This window comes from Condylura cristata, unplaced genomic scaffold (genome assembly GCF_000260355.1).
Source record: "Condylura cristata isolate star-nosed mole 26May11 unplaced genomic scaffold, ConCri1.0 scaffold00016, whole genome shotgun sequence".
Classification (NCBI taxonomy): Eukaryota; Metazoa; Chordata; class Mammalia; order Eulipotyphla; family Talpidae; genus Condylura; species Condylura cristata.
Window position 1 is genome coordinate 13,250,369 of NW_004567117.1, and position 20,614 is coordinate 13,270,982.

At 41.9% G+C, this 20,614-nt stretch overlaps 1 protein-coding gene across 1 annotated transcript in view; it reads left to right on the top strand.

Moving 5' to 3' along the window:
* The window catches only part of LAMA3 (laminin, alpha 3), a 207,773-nt gene that overhangs the window by 132,546 nt on the left and 54,613 nt on the right, over nt 1-20,614 (top strand). Inside the window, exons 36-39 of the mRNA XM_012725781.1 lie at nt 1,468-1,551; nt 9,072-9,302; nt 13,304-13,417; nt 18,365-18,474. Of these exons, the coding sequence (XP_012581235.1) occupies nt 1,468-1,551; nt 9,072-9,302; nt 13,304-13,417; nt 18,365-18,474 (539 nt within the window). The remainder of the gene's footprint in view (nt 1-1,467; nt 1,552-9,071; nt 9,303-13,303; nt 13,418-18,364; nt 18,475-20,614) is intronic.

The window sequence follows — 20,614 nt, forward strand, 5'->3', positions numbered from 1 at the left end:
GAGCAGCGGGCGGGTCAGGAGAGGTCTGCCGCGCCATGTGGTCACCTCCGGGGCAGGCGGGGATCGAACTCATGCGGAAGTGGCTTTAGCTTCTTAATGCTGTGCTTTAACCTGCTGTGCCACTAGGGAGGGCCGCAACTTAGGTTTTTTAAAGAGGCTGAAGGAACATCCACACACTATGTGACAGGCACACAGTACAAAACTGCCATCTAGAAAATTCTTTGAAGCCAGAGATGGTGACACATCCTGCTTTTACTCCCTTACAACGCAGAGCACAGTGCCTTACACAAGGACTGGGATGCAATAGCCTGTACTATGCTCTATTTCTGCGTTAGTGCTATGACTGATCCGGTTACAGCTTCTCGAAGGGTCTCTTGTCTCATTCCTGTAAATGTGGACCAGTAAGTCTCGCACATCTTAACACAGCTCCAGGTCTCACATTCCCATTGATCTTTGTGTTCAGACACTGCTGTGTGGCAATTTGTTTTTACTAACTATGTTCTCTAACTTGTCTTAAAAACTCTGAGGAATCTTTGCAAAACATTTTGAAAATGAAGCAGCACAGATTTTAGTTTCAGTCTAAGGAAAAAAGCCCCACAATAAAAATACTTCCATGGCAGGGCTATATTTTGGTTCCTTAATTTTCAGAGCATCTCAAGTTCAGACCATTAATATGCCTCTACTTTACTGCCAATGTTTACTGTGAAAATTGTGGGAATTCAGGCAGAAGTGATGGCCAGAAATCTTAATTCTACCTTCAATCATGGAAAATAATTAAGGCTCACGACACACTGACCTGTTGCTGTCTTGGGAGCATCTTTCTCAGATTAGGTTTTAAGTGACTTGTCATTACAGACAGTAATCTTTCTGAAACACTGGTTCTAATGAATGAAAGCTCAGGTTTGAAATGCAGCAGACAAGCTGATGGTGGGTGCTGATCTCCCCATCCTGCTATGTTCCGAATCCTTCAGGAGGAAGGATATGATGGGGCGAGGGGCTGGAGGCTGAGCATGGGTGAGGCTGAGTCCTGGGATAAGGACTGCAGGTCTGGTTCCTCCTGTAGTGCCTGCTTTGCTGCTGCCTGGCCCCACAGCTGGGTGCTGCCAAACCTCCTCCTCCCACCTTCTTCCCTCCCCCACCCACCACAGCACTTGCTGGCTACCAGTGTGGCCCTTTGGGCAGTAGGGAAACAATGTCTCATGCAAAGTTGCATGCATTTGCTGCAACACATGTTTAAAATATCGTTTTCATCTTTTTCACCACTTACAGTCAAGGGAATTTTCCACTTCCTACTTGTGCAGAAGCTCGGCATAAGGTTTTATTATTCTGTTTCATATCACTAACTCTTTTGTCTGTTCATGTTGCACCTGTTTTCCAGAGATCCATAGAAATTTGCTCTTACATGAACTATAAACTTCAAAACAACCCCATCGAGGCACTAAAACCTCCCCGCTTTTTCTTAAACAGGGGCAGCATTTGTCCATCATCTACAAGGATCCAAATAGCCCCAGGCCAGACCGGCTGTATCATGGGCGAGTGCAGCTGGTGGAGGTAAAGGAAAATCACAGTGCTTCCTGGTGATCCTTCTTGTTCTCTGACTCAACACTTTCAAATAATCCCAATTTTTTTTAAAGATTCCTTTACTTATGCATACAGAACTGGGGTACAGACCAGAGGTGCAGGGGTGGTGAGAGGATTCACCTGAGACAGAGTGGTGAGTAGAACAGGCAGATGGACAAAGTACACTGCTGAGGGGAGCAGCGGGTGGGTCAGGGGACGTCTGCTGTGCCATGTGGGTCACCTTCGGGGTGGGCGAGGATCAAACTCATGCGGAAGTGGCTTTAGCTTTTTAGTGCTGCGCTTTAACCTGCTGTGCCACCAGGGAGGACCCGAATAATCCCGATTTTTAAACGTATTCTATGAATTTTAAATATTTATATAAACACAAATTTACATATGTAAATCTAAAATGCAAATTATATAAAATATACGGAGCTCCATCTGCCCAGGCCTTTATCTTTATAGCTTACGCTGTCTCTTCTGTTTTATAGTCAATTATTCTTGTCTTATAAATTCTGGTTGCTTGCAATTGCTCCCTTTCAGCCTTAGCCCTCCCTCAGTGCCTGGGATTTGGTGAATGTCCAATAAGTAGCTTGGTATTGTTAAAAAACAAAATTCACTACATTTGAGATCTAATTGGCTTTATTAAACGACTCATGAACTAGATAGCATCCCATCTAGATACTGCAAAGGCTCACGCAAAATGGAGGGTATTTATAGATGAAGAGAGAGTGGTAAGATTATTAGCAAAAGAAAAGATCATTTCAGATAAGCCATCTCCCCTCAGGAGAGGCAGGAAGTCTTATGAAAATCATCTCACTGGAGCTAACTGGGAAAATAAGATTGATTGGGTTAGAAGTTGTCCTTTTGGGAAAGGTTGAAACTGCAATTGGCCTGAAAGGGGCCCAGCATAAGGATTCCTTTATGGGCTTGTTTTTCTATTTTTATCAAGATGAATGATAGGAATGCCACAAAAATATCTAATATCAAGAGAAATATAATAAATGAAGGAAAGCTCATAAAATACCATATTTTATCTACTTAGTTATAATTATCCCTTTAAAACATGTTATATTTGTATTATTAATATGTCTAATACCTCAAGGTGATACTTTTTTTCAAGTAAGTTGTACTCGTGGACACATTTAACACTTCTTTATAGGCAATACTATTTGACAACAAATAAAGCAAAGTATTGATGCTATTACAGTGCCAGGAGAGGCACCCCTGAATCCCTGAACCTGCCTGCTCTAAATAGGTACTGCCATCTGCCACATCAAGACAAAGCATTTAAGACCTTTAATGGAAAGGAACTTTAATATAATTGGTGTGCAGTACAGAAAAAACAAAGAATATAGTTTCTAAATCAACCACCCAAAGTTACCCATCCCCTTTGTGGGCAAAAGTCAACCCAAAGGGGACTGGCCCAATGCAAGGCCTGAAAGCCTGTCAAAAGTCTAAAGTGCCTTCCGGTCGGGACCCATAGATAAAGGTCAGAAATGGCCAGACAAGTCTGAGAAGAAAAGAGCAAAATCAAAATCAAGATAAATACTGCCATTGTTAACCACTCCCTGGGTCTCTCACCCACATCTGTTTCAACCAATCCAGGACCAAGAAACAAGAGAAAACTTCTTCACATCTCTCTGCTCCATGTGCCTCCCTCAGGTCTCCTTCTGGCTTTCCATCCTGCTTCCTTCCTCTTCAGTCTCCTTTCCAAGTTGTTCTTCTCCCTGTTCAGCTCTATCCACATTTTGGTGGGGCAGGGAACCTGGAACCTCCCCTTTTCCTGGGGACCACCCTGTTACACAATACCTATTACAACATGAATGAACCTCAAAAATATACTGAGTGAAAGAAGCAAAAGTTAGGGCACATATCTTTCTGGAATCTTCTAGACTGGCAAATAATAGACAGAATGATAAAATAAAAAATTAAAAAGTTTAACAGTAATACATAATACATACTATACACACATATTATAGTAATATGTAACAGTTATATATATATATATATATATATATATATATATAAAGCAGTATATATATATATATATATACTTGGTTGTAACATGTATTTCCTGTACATGTTACAACCAAGTAACTTGCCCACATGGCTTTGGAAACCATCTTAAATAACTTAGCTAAAACAGGAAGGTTGGGAGGGGAGGGGAGATTTAGTTAAGGAAAGTATATTAGATAAAGATATATAGATTTAGTTTCTGCCTTCTCCACTGAAAAAATATAAGAAAAGCTAGGAAGAGGCCCTTAAAGTCTCCTTCTTTTTAAACATCTTTCAGAAAAGTTTAGCCTCTACCTCGCCTTCTGATTCCTTCTATGAAATAAATCTTTTGTTAGCCTTAGACTTAAGGGCACCCAGTTACCCCAAGCTGTTAAGGGATGTGCACTTTAGATAGTATTTTGCCATCTGCATGCATTAAAGAAAAGGAAGCAGACTCAGTGTGAAAGATTCTTAATAGAATCGGTGTGCATAGAGAGAGAGGAAAGACTTTCTATTCATAATTCTCCAATAAAACTCCCAAAATGACTCATCCCCTTTAGGGCAAATACCCAAATAGACTCACCTCAAAGTGGGGCTGCTGAGGCCCAAAAGCTCGCCACCGTCTAAGGTACCTTTTGGCAAGTAACAGCAAGAAAGGAGTTAGGCAGCTTCCACAGAATTGGGACAGAAGCAGGGAATCAAAATTCAAAATAAAACATATAATCCACAATGAAGTCAAGATGCCAGCTGCCATTGTCTCTGCCAAGGACCACGAATCATCTCTCCACATGTCTCATATCCATGTGCCATGTCTCTTCCAATTGCCACTGCCTGTCTCTCCTCTGTCTCTTTCCCTGTAGTAACTGAGTGCAAGTCAAAGCTGAAAAAACAAGAGAGACTTCCCACCTGCCTTCTGTATTCCTTCACCTGGCCTTTCAGTTCTCCCCCTAGTGTGCTTTAACTTCCCTTCTCAGGAAGTCGTGTTCGAGGCATACTAGGACTTGTAATGCAAGATGGCTGCAAGTAAGTGGGGACAAGGAAAATGGCACCTCCCCTTGACAGACATATATCTGTGACACTTTTGCCAAAAAGACATATTTTGCAGTGGGAGATTTTTGTTTCCCTACACAAGACACAAAAGGCCATGTCACGAGATTCAATTTATATGATACAAGCATGATCTACAAAAATGGTGGGTTGAGAACCTCCAAAAATTCTTTCTTCCATAAAAGCTGTGAGAAAACTAGCACAAGTGGTCAGAATTAATTATTTCAGAACTCTAGAAACTAACCAAAGATTTTCAGCAATCTTGAAAGCATCTATGCAATAAAAGTATCTGTATGTACCTTGGTAAGAACAGCAAGCTTCATATGGCATTCACAATGCTGTGTTCCTACCCACTTCCATAATGTGTCACAGCAGCCCTGACAATCGATAGTCCACAGTCAAGGTGAAAGCCAGCTGTGAGAGGAGGCAAAGTGGTATTGGAGTGTCTTTAAAGGTCTGTTCCCTAAGAACTGTCATGCTTTGACCTATCTGGATTTTTTCTTGAAGATCTTATTTTCTAGATGATCTTTTTTGGTCCTGACTGGAGTTATCCACAAAGAAAGCCTTTTCCCTGGGAGTACTGAAATCAGATAGAGGCAATTATTTAGCATCATGGTTGCCTGAGGGAATGGATAAAAATTGGGACAAACAGTAGGTTAATCATAAAGTTTAAAGCTGCGGGGATGAGGTATTCACAAGGTCTTAGAAAAACTGCAACATAATCCTGAGGATATAGAGAGGTACACATGCTCAGGGAAGACTGGAGAATACCTAAGCTTGCACCTCTGGTTGGCCTTGACTCTGTGCATGCAGGAAAGTAAAGCTAAAGAAGAGTTGTCAGCTGTCTGAGTGCTGAAGGGGTTCCACCTCCACCCCTCAAATGCATAAAATGCCCCTTGGTTCCAGGTATTTAAGGAAATCTCTATCTAATAATTAACTGGCCATTAGTACCAACTAGACTGTAGTGGCAACACATGGCAAACAACACAGACTTCAGAATTAGTTCATAAAAATCACATAAAAAAACAGTAACAATAACAACAACAAACAGCCTGTCCTGGGAATGGGAGAATAAAATTTCTAGTTACCACACTCTATTATTTTAAATATGAAGTTTTCAACAACAAAAACATTGAGACATGCAAAACAAAACAAAACAAGAAAGTATGGACCTTACAAGGGGAGAGAGGGAGAAGCAGCACATAGTTAACTGTCTCTGAGGAGTCCAGGCACTGGATTTACTAGACAAAGACTTTAAATCAATATTTTTAAATATTTCAAAGAACTGAAGGATACCATGTCTAAATTACTAAAGAAAATATGAAAACAAAGTCACCAAATAGAAAATAAGTGAAATATAAATTATTTAAAATGAACCAATTAGAAATTCTGGTATTAGAGTGTACAACAACTGAAATGAAGAATTCCTTAGAAGGGCTACTATGGGCAGAATGGTGTCACCCCCAAACTCATATGGTGAAACTCTGATCCCCAGCATGGTTATAGTTGGACACAGGGAGAAGGTGACCATCTGTAAGCCAGGAAGAAAATTCAGTTCCAGCCAGGAGGGGAGTTGGCTGGCACTTTATCTGGAATTTCTAACCTCTACAACTGTGAGAAAATAAATGCCTATTGTTTAATTTATCCATATATGGTATTTTGTTATGGCAGCTAGAGCTGACTAAGCTAAAGGCTCATTAATAGATTTGAATAGGCAAAAGAACTAATAAACTTGAAGATGGTTAATTGAATTTTCCAGTCTGAGGAAAAACAGACTGTTGATATAATCAAATGTACTAATACGTGCATAGTGGGAGTGCCAGAAGGATAGCAAAGAAAGAAAGAGAAAAAAAATACTATGAGACCTAATAGCTGAAAACTTCCCAAAGCTGATGAAAATTATGAATATAAATATTCAAGCTCAAAAAACTTGAAGTTGGACATGTACAAGAGATCCACACAGATTTAACATATCATAATAAAGATGCTGAAAGGCACAGAGAGCATGTTGAAAGTTGCAAAAGAGAAGCACTTCCTCACATTCAGGGGTGCCCAGTAAAGTTGATGGCTGGCTTTTCTTCAGAAATCACAGAAGACAGACTGTGGCTGACAGTCAATGTGCTAAAAGGAATATACTGTTAAAAAAGAATAGCCAGCAAATCTTCAAAAATGAAGGAGAAATGAAGACATCCATTCTAAGCAAAACTGAAAATTCATTGCTAGCCTGGCTTCCTTTTAAGAAATATTGACAGTAGTTCTTTGTCTAGTGTCCTTTCATCAATAACTTCCGTCTGCATCAGAGATGAAAACACTGGTAAAGTTAACTACACAGGCAAATAAAAAGGTAGTTTAAATAAAACTTTTGTTTGTAACTCTTTCCCCCCCAATCCAGTTAAAAGACAAATGCATAAAGGAATAACTATGGATCTATTTGAACAAACATGCAGTGAATAAATATGTAATTTATTTGGCAATAATAGCACAAAAGAATGGGGGAATGAAATGAAAGCCAACTTATTGAAATTAAGTTTTCTGGCATGAACAAATCCATAGAGATAGAATGTAGATTGGTTGCTCAGGAGTCGGGCTAGTAACACAAATGGCCACAAGAGTTCTTTTAGGGGAAATGGCCATGTTCTAAAATTATGGTAATCATCTAAAATTGTGGTAATCATTGTGCACTTCTGTAAATTTACTAAAATTTTCCTCAAAATGAGGGAATGTTATTATATGGAAATTATGCCTCAAGGTGTTAAAATATAAATTAAAATTATATATATTTTAGCTACCATTAATAATAGCAGTTGCCATTTATTGACCATTAAGTGCATGCTAGATACTACATTGAAACTTTATATAAATTATGCAATTTAACTTATTTTAATCCTAATTATCTTAATGCTGGGGTATTTGATGTTACTATGCCAATTTTAAACATTTAGAAATTGAGCTCAAAAGAGACTACAACATAAAAAGATTAAAAGTACAGATTTTTTTCGTAAAAAGTTGATCATCACTAATTATTAGAGAAATGCAAACCAAAAGCTGAAACTACAATGAGATACACCTCACATTTATTAGGATGGCTATCTTTAAAAAATAATAATAACAATGGTTGGTGAGGATGTGAAGACATTTCTACAAAGGTACAAGGTTGGTAGGACTATAAAATGATGCAACCACTGTGGAAAGCAGTATTGAGGTTCTTTAAAATATTAAACATAGAATTACCATATGATCCAGTAATCCCACTTCTGGGAATATATCCAAAGAAAATGAAAACAGAATCTTGAAGAAAACACCCATGTTGATTGTGGCGTTGTTCATAGTAGTCAAGAGGTAGAAGCAACTGAAATGTCTATTGACAGATTAATGAGTAAAGAAAATATGAACCGGGCCCTCCCTGGTGGTGCAGTGGGTTAAAGCGCAATACTACGAAGCTAGTCACAGCCACTTCAGCTTGAGTTCAATCCCCGGCAAGGGAGGAGACCCACCTGGCACAGCAGACCTTTCCTGTCTTGCCCACTGCTCCCCTCAGCAGTGTCCTTCTTCAATGTGCCTGTTCTGTTCCACACTCTGTCTCTAGTGAATCCTCTCACCAGCCACACGCCTCTGGCCTATACCCCATTTCTGTATGCATAAATAAATCAGAAAATATGAACTATTTATAAGAATATTATTCAGCCTAAAGAGAGAAGGAAATCCTGTCATATGATAGCACATAAATAAAACTCGAGGACATTATGCTAAGTGAAGTATAAACCCATACAAAAAAACAAATACTGCATGATTCCACTTACAGTAGGTATTTAAAGTTGTCATATTCATACAAAAATGAACAAAAAGTGGAGTGGTGGTTGGCAGGTGTGTGTGTGGGGGGGTGGGTGGGAGTAACTGGGAGTTTATGCACTGAGACATGGTTTCAGTTTCGCAAGATGATAAAGTTACAGGTGTCACACAACAGCAGCATGTAGCTAGCCTCACAGTACTGTGTACTTTGCAAATGGTTCGATGGTAACTTGTGTTACATGCCCTTTTTTTTTCCAAACTAAAAATAAACATCGTAATATGATTGTGTATGTGTGCAAGGAAAGATTGTGGTTTCTGCCACCACCCTGTGCATTTAATGAGTGATCTAAGCAGCGATTCTGTTTCCTTCTGCCTCTTTGCTGTATGGTTCTCACTGCACAAACAAAAGTGCATTTTAAAATAAGTATTAAATCTGGGAGATATTTCACTTCATTATTCTTTATTTCCTGCCTTCATTGTCCCCTCAATGCTCTTGTGAATGACTTGGGCCGTCTGACAATGGAATGCAAATACACTATCTTACACTCACCTGTCTTTATTTGATGTTTCCTTCTACATTTGGAATTTTTTTCTGTGATGTGTGGGTGTCTGATTTTTTGAAGCCCCTGAAATTGAGCTCAGTGATGGCAGACCTAGCCTCTCTGTTTCTTGTGTAGGGAAACTTCAGACACGCCAGCAGTGGTGCGCCGGTGTCCAGGGAAGAGCTGATGACGGTGCTGTCTAGACTGGAAGGCATGCGCCTGCGAGGTCTCTACTTCACTGAGACGCAGCGGCTCACCTTGGGCGAGGTGGGGCTGGAGGAAGCATCTGACACAGGAAGTGGGCGGCGAGCACATATGGTGGAGATGTGTGCCTGCCCCCCAGACCACAGGGGTGATTCATGTCAGGTAGGAAATCCTCCTGTAGCATAAAATTCCCACTGGGGAAGTCCTGGCCACTGTCTGGCACTGCCAGGAAGTCTGGGGAACTCCGTGCATCAGGCAGCTTTCTGCTGGGCCTGCTGGCTAGAGCGTCTCTCTTCCCTGGACCACCCTCACATATTAAATAAGTAAAAGGAAACCCAAGTGTTCCAGAATCCACATGAAAACCACAGAAGCTCAAAACATCCTGGTGATTGTAGAAATCAGTACTTTCTGACAAATTCTGAAACAGCTGGCCAGTCAGCATCCTGGTTTTTGAGTCCCTGCTTTCCAGGCAGCTGATGTGGGGTTCTTGCACCCTTCTTTCCTCTGGGCTTCTCTACAGTCACCCAATCTCCAGTGGAGTTATGTTCCAGAGAATATTCTGACCACAGTCCCATTCTCCAGCTTGAAACAAGTTCTCATGATTTAAGGCCCAGTCAACCTGACTTGTTCTCTGGTGATTAAAAAGCACCAGATACTGGAACTATTTGACATGTCAGTATCAGAGAGAGAAAGAAGCATAGTGGTTAGTGCACTTACTATGCAGTAGCAAACACCGTCATTCTATGTCTTCCATACACCCAAAAAGGCTAGACTGAGCGACACCTAGTTTTTGTCTCCTGACTCCATGATAGCAGGAGTCTTGGTATGGGCTGCATATAAGAGTTTCTTTTTTAACCTACATGAGCAGTTGATCCTTGAACAACTGAATTACACAAGTCTACTTCTAAGTGGATCCCCTCTCAATGTTATCAACGTGTGAATCATACCTACAAATAAAAATTATTTTTTCACATTGTATTTTCATTTTTAAAGTCTAGCATCAGTAATACATAAAATATTATAGTGTTTTGTAGAGGATATCCATGTAGGTACTGACAGACAGACAATTCATCTTTTAAGTAGATGATACACATTTATGGTATTGATGTACGAAACAGTACTGCAAATGCACTTTGTCTTACTTTTTATTTTCTGAGTAACATTTTCTTTTCTCTGGCTTTTATCAAAAAGTTGTTCTAAAAGTTATTCCAAAAGTTAAAAATGAGGAGTTACTTTATTGCAAAAATACAGTATCTAATGCACATAACAATATGCACTAATTGTCTATGTTATAGTTGCGTTTTGGGGTAGTCAAAATTTCTGCTTGGATTTCTGTTGCATGTTGCCCCTAACTCCATGTGGTTATAGGGTGAACCACACATCAGCTGCTATGATTTTCTAAGGATTCCTGTAGGTAACTTTTAGTCCACAGGTGCCTTCATTCTTTTCCCACCTTCTCTCTCTTTTCTAGCCCTGTTAAAGTACATAGCCCTAGGGAAAGAGATGAACCTCAGGATTACCACTCTCCTGCCCAGGGTGTGTTCATTGCACATGACTCAGCCTGTGATTTCCAGCTGCTGTAATCGGCCAGTGCCGTCTGCAGGGTGAGCTGGGTAGAAAGTGATGCCTGCCCCACCTCAAGGGAATTACAGAGCCGCGCACTCCCTGTGAGACTGTTATGTGTGTTCTCTCACAGGCTGACTCATGGGTGAAGTTTACAGGTGGGGCCTCCTGCCGCAGACAGCCTGCCTCACCTGAGTCAGGCGGGCCTGGGCACCGAGCAGGAAGGGCAGGTATAAAAGGCAGAGACAGAGGCTTGTGCGCAGCCGGCAGGACGCACAGGGAACAGGATGCCCCCGCCAGTCAGGTGGTCTGCCCGGAGCTCGGAGTGGCTGTGGATCTTTGGGGCAGTCCTGGGGCAGTGTCTGGGATACATTTCACAGCAGCAAAGGGTAGAGTTTCTTCAACCTCCTGGTCAGAGTCTTCTGCAAGCAAGTCAAGTGGAGTTTAAACCCAGCCAGGTAACATCTGGGTTTGGGATAAGGAAGGGTCCCCAGCTTTGTGCCATGTGAATGTGTTATAAGTGGGCTGGGGAAAGGGCTGATGATCTCCTGTTATGTAGACTGGCAGTGTTTATCGGGGTGCCTGTCAGATCGCTCATCTGAGCTATTGACCACAAACCCCATCAACATTAGCCCATCTGGAAATGCCCAGACAGCTAATAATTTAAATGCCTTGGGGTGTTACGAGGCTAGGAAACTTTGTGCCCTTTCATGCATAACCCAAAGAATCCAGTGCTTGTAGGATTTCAAATTCTGCTTGGAAAAAAAATTACCTATAAAGTAAGACACAAGAATCAGTGAAATCTGTGTTCAAGAAAAGTGAAGATCTGGTTTGTGTTAATACTGAACAGACATGCTTCAGTTTGCCCGGCATGAAACATTTCTGACTCTGCTATTGCTCTTGATACTTCCTGGATGTGTCTTGCATGCTCACAGAGGAAGACAGCATTTAACTGCTGAAATAATCCTGGAAACCTGATGGGAATATCATGTGTATGTGAACATTTATCAAAAAGTTGTTCTAAAAGTTATTCCAAAAGTTAAAAATAATGAGTTGCAAAGAGTCCTTTGCTAAGATATTTCAATCTACACTTATTTTCATTTAGAGTATGTCTCCCACACAATCTACTTGAATTTTATGTAAAATAGAGAGTTTGTGAGTTTTATTGAGGTGAGAAAATAATTCTTTCAGTAACTGAAAGATGATACATAATAAACAGCACTTCTTTAAAATCAAAAGCAAATTACAATTTAACTTTACTCAGGAGGGTCTATTTTTCTCCCCAGAGCATATTAGGACTTACTTGGTCATGTTGTTATAAACAAGCCAGGTATGTTTATCCATTTGCCTAATCTGTTCTTTACCAAATGTGACTATTTTGTAAGCCTATGTGAAATATGGTGATAATTATTGGTAGAGGTTGTTTGTGTATAGGTATGATCAAACCATCATTGGCTGAATTTTGCTGAAATGCATCTCTCAGTTGGGCTTTCAGCTACAGAGCATTCCTTTCATACTTTGCTTCTCCTTAAGACAAGCCTATTCATATAACACATAAAGTCATGTAATTTTGTGTAATGCATTCTTTTGCCTAAACATGGTCCCTAATAACTGAAGGGGAAAAATATATTGGAAATTGGTGCCTAATAACAGGTCATAGAGGAAATTAGTTAGAGAAACAAGGGGCAGCCTCTGATTTAAATCCGTGCACTGATTTGCTCAGCTATATAAAGAAAATATACTTTTTAAAGAAAGAAATTAAATTTTTAATGTCTGGCATAATAATAACTGCATTTTTTTCTATTGGAGGCATTCTTAATTAAAATCATTTAAGAACTGAGATGAAAAAATGCACAGAATGAAGAATGAGGTCAACATAATAATAATGTAAAATAATAACTAAACTTCTTTAAAAAATGGCATCAGTTCATCAGAAGAAACATTGTAATTCTTTTCATGCATATGAAAAATAACTTGTATTACACTGGAAGGAGACAACATAGTGGCAGGAATAATCAAACTGACAGTGAATGAGAACAAGACACATTTGAGGAGACTCCCTCAAGCTGGGTCCTGTGTGTTCAGTCAGAACCAAACTTCCAGAAAGTTTCTGATGAGTATATTCCCCTCCTCTGGGCTCCCTCTTGCTTACAGACTGGTGAGTGGCATGAAGTGATTCCAACAAAGTACCCTTACCACCCCCACTCCCACTAGCCCAACTTGGAGGGGAAATAACTGCCAGAGAGAATCTGAGGAGATTTGCTAAAGGATACCCTTCTCCCCGCAGAGGATTGCCATCCTGACTCTCTTCACTTTCATCACTCTGTCCCTCACTCAGCCCCTAAACAAGTGAAACCCCATTTCCACACCCCATTCTCCATGCTCCCCTTTCTCTGAATTCCCCTAACACATCTCCCGTGTTTCATAGGCCCAAAACAGAACCCGACAAGGAAAGCAAGTGACCTTGGCTGTTGTTTGAATGAGAAAACTACCCACCAACTAAAGGAAAAAAAGTCTTTTAAAAAAGTGAAAGATTAACAGTCAGAATTGTTATGACTTTTGTTTTTTCGATTGACTAACCGATTTTGTTACAAAAATAGGGTTGTAGCCCCGGATACTACTGGGATAGCAAAGGCTCATATACTGGACGGTGTGTTCCCTGCAATTGCAACAGACATTCAAACCGATGCCAGGATGACTCAGGAATATGTATTGTAAGTACATTGATGTCGTGATGCTACCAGCAAGCAATATGTGTCTCTGCGTTTCTCCCCTGCAAGGCTCTGAGACAACAAAGGTCACTCATCTTCACAAATGCTACATAGAAATTGCTGTGCAGATGTAGAAGGCTGCACAGCTATCAGGCTGCATTATTTTATGCTTCATTTTTTTCCTGCATTTAACATGTGCCACTGGAGAACACCTGTTTAAACAATTAAATTACACCTTCGTTTCTAAACCTCTGCTTCATGAGGTGAAAAGAATGGGTGGATCCCGAGGTTTAACTCTTGCCAGGATATAATACATTGAAGACATAACTTTAAACTCCAATTTTGCTGGGTGATAGGAAGATATAGAAAGGGAGTTAAGCTGTCAAGAGCACAATGGGGCCAGAAAGCATTCTGGGAGAGGGAATCTTTAGAAAGGCTTAATGCACATGTTTGATCAGTCAAACTCAAACCTCCACAGCTGCCAAGACAATGTGGGCTTTGTGAGATGATAGGTCAGGAGGCCCTTGATGTCAATGGTTAGTCCACTGGAAAATAACCTGGAATATTGTAGAAAAATTTTCCATAGAAAATTATCTTCTCAGGAGTATTTTCTGTTGTATCCTAAAACAGAACATTTTTTTCCTACTACCCTCCTCCCTCTCATTGGCATTCTTTCCCCTGATAGCTAGGGCTGTCCAAAATAGAACAGATAGTTGGAAGGAAGGGAGTGTCAGTACCCCCAGAAATACTGAGGCCCCAGTTATGCTGTGCTCTCTGGAATACATTCTTCTGGCACAGATTTCCTTTGCATTGTGTAATGCAGCTAGATGTGTTTCAAGTATTTGAGTTCCTAGATTGTATTAAGCCAGTTCAGTATGTCCCAGGGAATTGTTTCCTCTGCAAGATGGGACAGGCTGGGACAGGAAACTGTTGTAAAGAGTCTGACAGAATATTCTGGAGGGTTTTAACTTTGTGAGTTCAACATGAAAAAAAGACACTGAGAAATGTTTTCTTTCACATAAGTAGTCTTCTATAGTTTGTTTCATTCTGTATGTTGTGTGTAACACAGGTAGATGCCTTAATGAAAAAATAAACATTATCTGTCACTGAACCATTGCTAGATGTTGAGTCCACTTTATAAAAGCTGCCAAAGATCAAAGGGAGTTTCCTCTGCAGGTCATTCACCTAATGAATGGATCCCTAGTGAGTCATAATTTGTAAGTTTTCATCAAACAAGAAGATTTTCTTTCTCATTTCCTTTCTTTGTAGCTCTGTCTTCACTTGTACCTAATGGCCATATGGATCTAGAAATGAGTCACTGAGGAAACTGAGCTGGTCACTGGGGTTTAATGTATCCAGCACAATCCCTGATCTCAACAGGCTGCTGTCCACAGGGCATCTATGAGTGTACACAAGTGCATGTATACGCACCATGCTTGGACATGTGTACATGCACTGTGCCCATGAGAACACACACACAGGGTAGAGCTCATGCCTGTGTCCACTTAGCAGCTTGATGGGAGGCCTCGAGTGCCAGTTCTTTCTCTAATATGGCCACTGTGTGGGAGCGCGGGGCGTAGCCCTCATTCTCAAAGACCAATAACGAGACTCCCCGTCGCTAACATATGGACAGATGCCTCTGTAAACTGGCCTCTAACTCTCAAGGTCTAAAGCCAATGTCCAGACTTGGAAGCTTCACATCTGTGCCATCTTCATGTTGTGTCAAGTTTGAAAAGAAAATAGCCCGACACCTTGTCAGCGGAGCGGTGTATGTGCAGTGGGGAAGGGCGGGCTATCGAGCATGTGTCCTGTGGGTGCTGGAAACTGAAGGGCCTGACATGGCAGGCTCCCTGTCTCCCTAGCCCCTGCCTCTCCTTGCCGCGTTGTCCCCATATTCTCCTCTCTCCCGCCACCACCCACTTGCCTTCTGCTACCTCAGCCGCCCCTCATCTTTCCCTCTGCTCCCATATGCCTTCCCTCTTCTCTAATCTTCTTTCTCTGCTTTTCTTTCATTTTGTGCCTTACACTTGAGCCCACCTTCACCTCCAGCCAAGGATGACTCATCTGAAACTCACAGTTGCTGCAAGGCTCCTCAGGAGTGCACACTGCTCGGCTGGCCTCTGGGCACCTCGATCTGTGCAGCTGCCTCTCTGGTTGCATCCACTGCTCTGGCCCTTCACCCTCCAGAGCACCAGCGGCCTCCTGTTGCCCACACATGCCACTGACGCCTGTGCCTGGAATGCACTTCCCTCACCTCTCCACCCTGTTGATTCCACTCCTCTCCTCATGCAGGCATCATGGCTTCCAGAAGGCCTTCCCTGAAGCTCTGGAAAGCACACCGCCCCTCCTCTTGCGCTTATGGGATGCCAGCACAGCTCTCTTCATATTTTCCACAGACTGAATATGTCTATTCACAGTTTTCCCTATACTCCCAATCAGGGGACTGCTCCATCTTTGTTCTCCAGTACCAGCATTCTTGGGCATACAGCAAATGCCCAAGAGATGTTGGGTTTCAGATGGAACTAGGGGAGCACATCCCGTGGTAGTGAATGTGAACACATTCATTCATTCACTCATTCATTCAGTAAAAAAGCCAGGAAACTGGCTCTTTCTGGTGGTGCAACATGTTAAAGCTCTGCATTATGAAGCTCTCCAAAGCCACTTCAGCATGAGTTCCATCCCCACTCTGGAACTGATCCACAAGGCATGGCAGACCTCTCCTGACCTGCCCGCTGCTCCCCTCAGTAGTGTATTTCAGTAGATCTGCCTGTCCTGCCCCCCACTCTGTCTCTGACACCCTGCACCTCTGGCCTGTACCCCAGTTTTGTAAGCATAAATAAACAAATCTTAAAAAAAAAAATCCAGGAAACTTGGTAGGCAGATACCTTAAGTTTTCAGGACTAATGAGAACGGCTTCTGGGGCAGAAGCTCTCAAACCGAGGTGGGGAGGGATATTTCAGATGTATGGGACTTTCTCCGGCAACATGGTACTAACTCCCTTCCTCAGCCCTCTCTCCAGACCTTGGGAGAACCATATTCAGAGTGCTTTTAGCAGGATACATATGGCCTCACCACAATTCCTGTCACTGTACATGCTGACTTCTCCCGTGTTTTCACCTCAGAAGTAAACAGACATAGCACTAAAAAATGTCTACCTAGCCATGTTTTAAATTTGGAGTTAAAAACTCAGGGCTCTCCCTGGTGGCACAGCAGGTTAAGGCACAGCACTAAGAAGCTAAAGCCACTTCCGTATGAGTTTGATCCCTGCCACGGAGGTGACCCACATGGCACAGCAGACCTCTCCTGACCTGCCCACTGCTCCCCTCTGCAGTGTACTTCCTCAGTCGGCCTGTTCTGCTCCGCACTCTGTCTCTGGTGAATCCTCTCACTGCCCCTACACATCTGGCCTGTACCCCAGCTCTGTATGCACAAATAAATAAATCTTAGAAAAAAAACGCAGTGTGAAGGTGAATAGCTAGCTCAAAAGAACAGCTATTGTATGTGGAGTCAGGGCAGTTGTGTAAATAAAGGTTAGGGAGCTGTCAGCACCTCACCTGACATCCCAGAGTGACCTTCTGTGTCCCATGAACTACAGTGGGGTTTGTTCCCAGGGCCCAGATCGACAGGAAGAGGCCACTGTGACATTTTGGGAAGGGGGGAAGGATACAGAGTAGGGGTCAGCTCTCCCGTTGACCAAATGTTCATGTGTGGGCTGCATCCTACTTTAAAGGCCTCCTAGTTGTCCAAACTATTTACCTTGTGTTTGTAGCACAAGGGTATTTTTGTATGTGGAAACATATGAAAAGAATTCTTAGCTGTGTAATTCAAAAGTTGGGAAAGGATAGATGTACTGAAGCTGGACAAGCTGTTGACCCTTAGGAGTGGGGGACAGGCTTTGCTCCAGAACTGTGCCGCACCTTCTTATTACCTGCAAACATACTGCCTTTCCAGCCTGGCTGCATCCAGTGTTTCAAAGCTCTCAGCCACCGGGGTTTCCTACTGAAGTGTCACCCCGCACAGGAAGTAGGGCACCTGAGCAGATTTTCTAAGGTCCTTTTTCCAGTCCATATGATGAGCACAAGTATCTCTGGATTGGCCAGTGCCAACAGCAGTGGGAGATTTCCTGCCTAATTTTGTGCATTGCGATTTTTATTATTAATGCCAAGATGGGTTATACTGAGCTAAGTATACCAGAAAATCAACACATTTGACAACATCCATTAAGTGTAGTCTCAGTAGACTGCTCTGTTGCAAAGTTGTATCATCTCAACACTTTACTGCAGAGTACCTTTCATTAGACATTGATTTTGATGTGACAATAGATTTTCATAAAAAAGCTTAGACAAAATTTATTTCTTTAGGACCTTAGTGTGAAGTTGAGTGTTTCCTCAGATACAATGGAGCGTTTGTTGTATTAATATATGTCATGTGTTAAGAATATTTCAGTTTTATTGCTCTTCTGTGTGTCATTGTTAGGTGAAGTGTGAAATGAAACCAGGTTAATTTTCATAAAAACAATTCCAAGGGAAAAGCAAATGGGTTTACACTTACTAGTGCATTTTTTAAAAGCCTCCACACAAACTTGGAAAGTGGGTGTTTTTCTAAGTGTATGCAAATCATACATCTATAAAACTGGTCAGAGAAGTAAAAGAACTGGCCCATGAACTCATAGCCAGGAAATGTGATAGTGGCATTTGAGCCCCACAAATCTCTCTCTACTCCATCATGCCTCTAGCACCAAATAGCTGATGGAAGGGCAAAATTGACACCTTTTTTAAAAAATAGCACCAGTAATGATTGAACAGGCAGGAAAAGTATGTGAGGAGCGTACTGCTATCTCTGCACAGTCAGAAGACATGAATTATAGCTGTGTGAGTGATTGTGATTACAGTGACCTTGTAGTGAAAATGTAATAGGCTCCTATTAATTGTACTGTTCATCTGTCCCAAGAACTGCCAGCATAACACTGCTGGGGACCACTGTGAGCGTTGCAAGGAGGGCTACTATGGAAGTGCCACCCACGGATCCTGCAGGGCCTGCCCGTGCCCGCACTCAAACAGGTACTGTGCAAGCTTGGAAATAATCTGTGGAGACAGGAAGTATTTTGATGCTTGCCTGGGACTGGGAGTGGAGGGTCGGCAGGGATAGGAAGCGAATGTTAACAGGGTGTGGGGTTGTTTTTGGGTGGGTGAAAAATGCTCTAAGGTAAATTATTATGACAGTCATACAATTCCAAGAATATAAAAAAAATGATTGAATTGCACACTTTAAGTGAACAGTATATATGGTATGTGAATTTTATCACACCAAAGCAGTTAGATGTAGAAAAAGAACAAGCCGCAGGGGGTGGGGGGAGGGGCCAGGTGGCCTAGGGATTAAGTCTCAGCGCTGTCACCACGACAGCCTGAGTTCAATCCATGGCCAGGGAGCTGACCCACATATGGCACAGCAGACCTCTCCTGTCACGCCTCTGCTCCCCTCATAGGTCCACCTGTTCTGCTCCCCACTCTGTCTCTGATGAATCCTCTCACCCACAGCACCTCTGGCCTACACCCCAGCTCTTGTATGCATAAATAATTTTAAAAGAAAAAGAAAAAAATAGTGCCCAGAGAATTTGAAAAGAAAAAAAAAGCACCTTGCAGGCTATCTGAAATCATCTGGATTTTCTCCTCATTGCTCTGGAAACCACAGAACAGTTTTGAGCCACATACAGCTCTCATCTGAGTTGTCCTTCAGATTCTAGTATGGCCAATAGATTATGTAGGTGGAAAGTCACCATTTTCTTTTCACAACAATCTTTGTTCTTTCCATCTTGGCACCTTGTCATATTCTTGCTCATCATGACATGTTCACTGTGGTGCAAGCAAAATAAAGCAAGGAACGAAGTGGATTTGAAAATCAGGAAAATACTGATAAAGTTTCAAAAGTGCACAGTCTTAGGAGCACACGTGAACCACAAGCCTGATTGATAATCAGCACAGCATCAGAGAAACTGGCCCATCTTAACATGAGCAGGAATCACCTGCCCCAGTGTGGCTTTTCTGGAGACACGTACTTGAAATGTGCGCCCTGCTTTGCTATCTGTGCCTTTGATGCTCTTTAAACCTGCCCTGTCCTGTGGCTTTATTTGTGAACGCGTTTATCACTTTATACTTGCTCAGACTTGTCAGAACAGAAGCGAGGGAGAACAGGAAGCAGCAAGATTTCCAGAGTGCCTCAGAGAAGCTTTTCATCTTTGGTGGCAAAGCATATTGTTCTTATCGAGGTCAGCTTCTAGCTTCAAGGCAGTGAAGTAACAGGCAATTTCTCAGATTTATCGATAAGTCCCTACTTTCATCTGATTGTCCTTCCAGCAATGTTAATATTGCTGACACATTTCTAACCATCTCTTTGGAGGCGTGACTCTGTATCTAACAAATAGACCAAGAGAAACTTCCCAAACTAGAATTTTCTTAGCAGCAAATGATAAAAGAACTTAGTTTCCCTCAGACTGATGTCATCTATTTTTTTTAAAAAGACTTTATTTACTTATGCACACAAGAACTGGAGTGTAGGCATTCACTGGAGACAGTGGGGAGCAGAACACGCAGATCAACTGAAATGCACTGTTGAGGGGAGAACTGAGAGAGAAAAAGAGACGTCTGCCGCACCACCATATGGGTCACCTCCCTGGCAGGGGATTGAACTAGTTCATCATGGTGGTATTGCCGAGACTTAACCCCTAGGCCACCCGGGAGGCCCTATGTCATGTATTGTTCAACAGACAGACAGACATTTCTCTAGGCAACGGCCTTTTTTGTAATCTCTTTAAAAAAAAATCTTGTCAAATATCTCAGTTTAGAAGTGAAAGAAGGAAATTCCACAACTTGATTTGAAAAATATAAAAGTCATGAATATTGTGCCCACAGAAATATCTAAGCGTCAAGATAAGCATGCTCCTGCCATAGTCCCTTCTGGGGTTCCAGGCACTTGCCCCCCTCCCAAAACAGTCCACTTTTTCTTCCCAGAAGGCACTGTGCCCAGGATAAAAGAGCTAGAATAAACAAGAAGAAAAACTTTTTTTCCCTAAGAATCAGAGCTCTTTGTTCTTTTTTTTCTGCCTCAACATGTTTTATTCCTTCCGTATTATTCCTGGAAAAATGCTGTTGTAATCAGGTCTTCCAAAGTGAGTTACTTTGCTTTGTCGTAAGGGAAGGAATG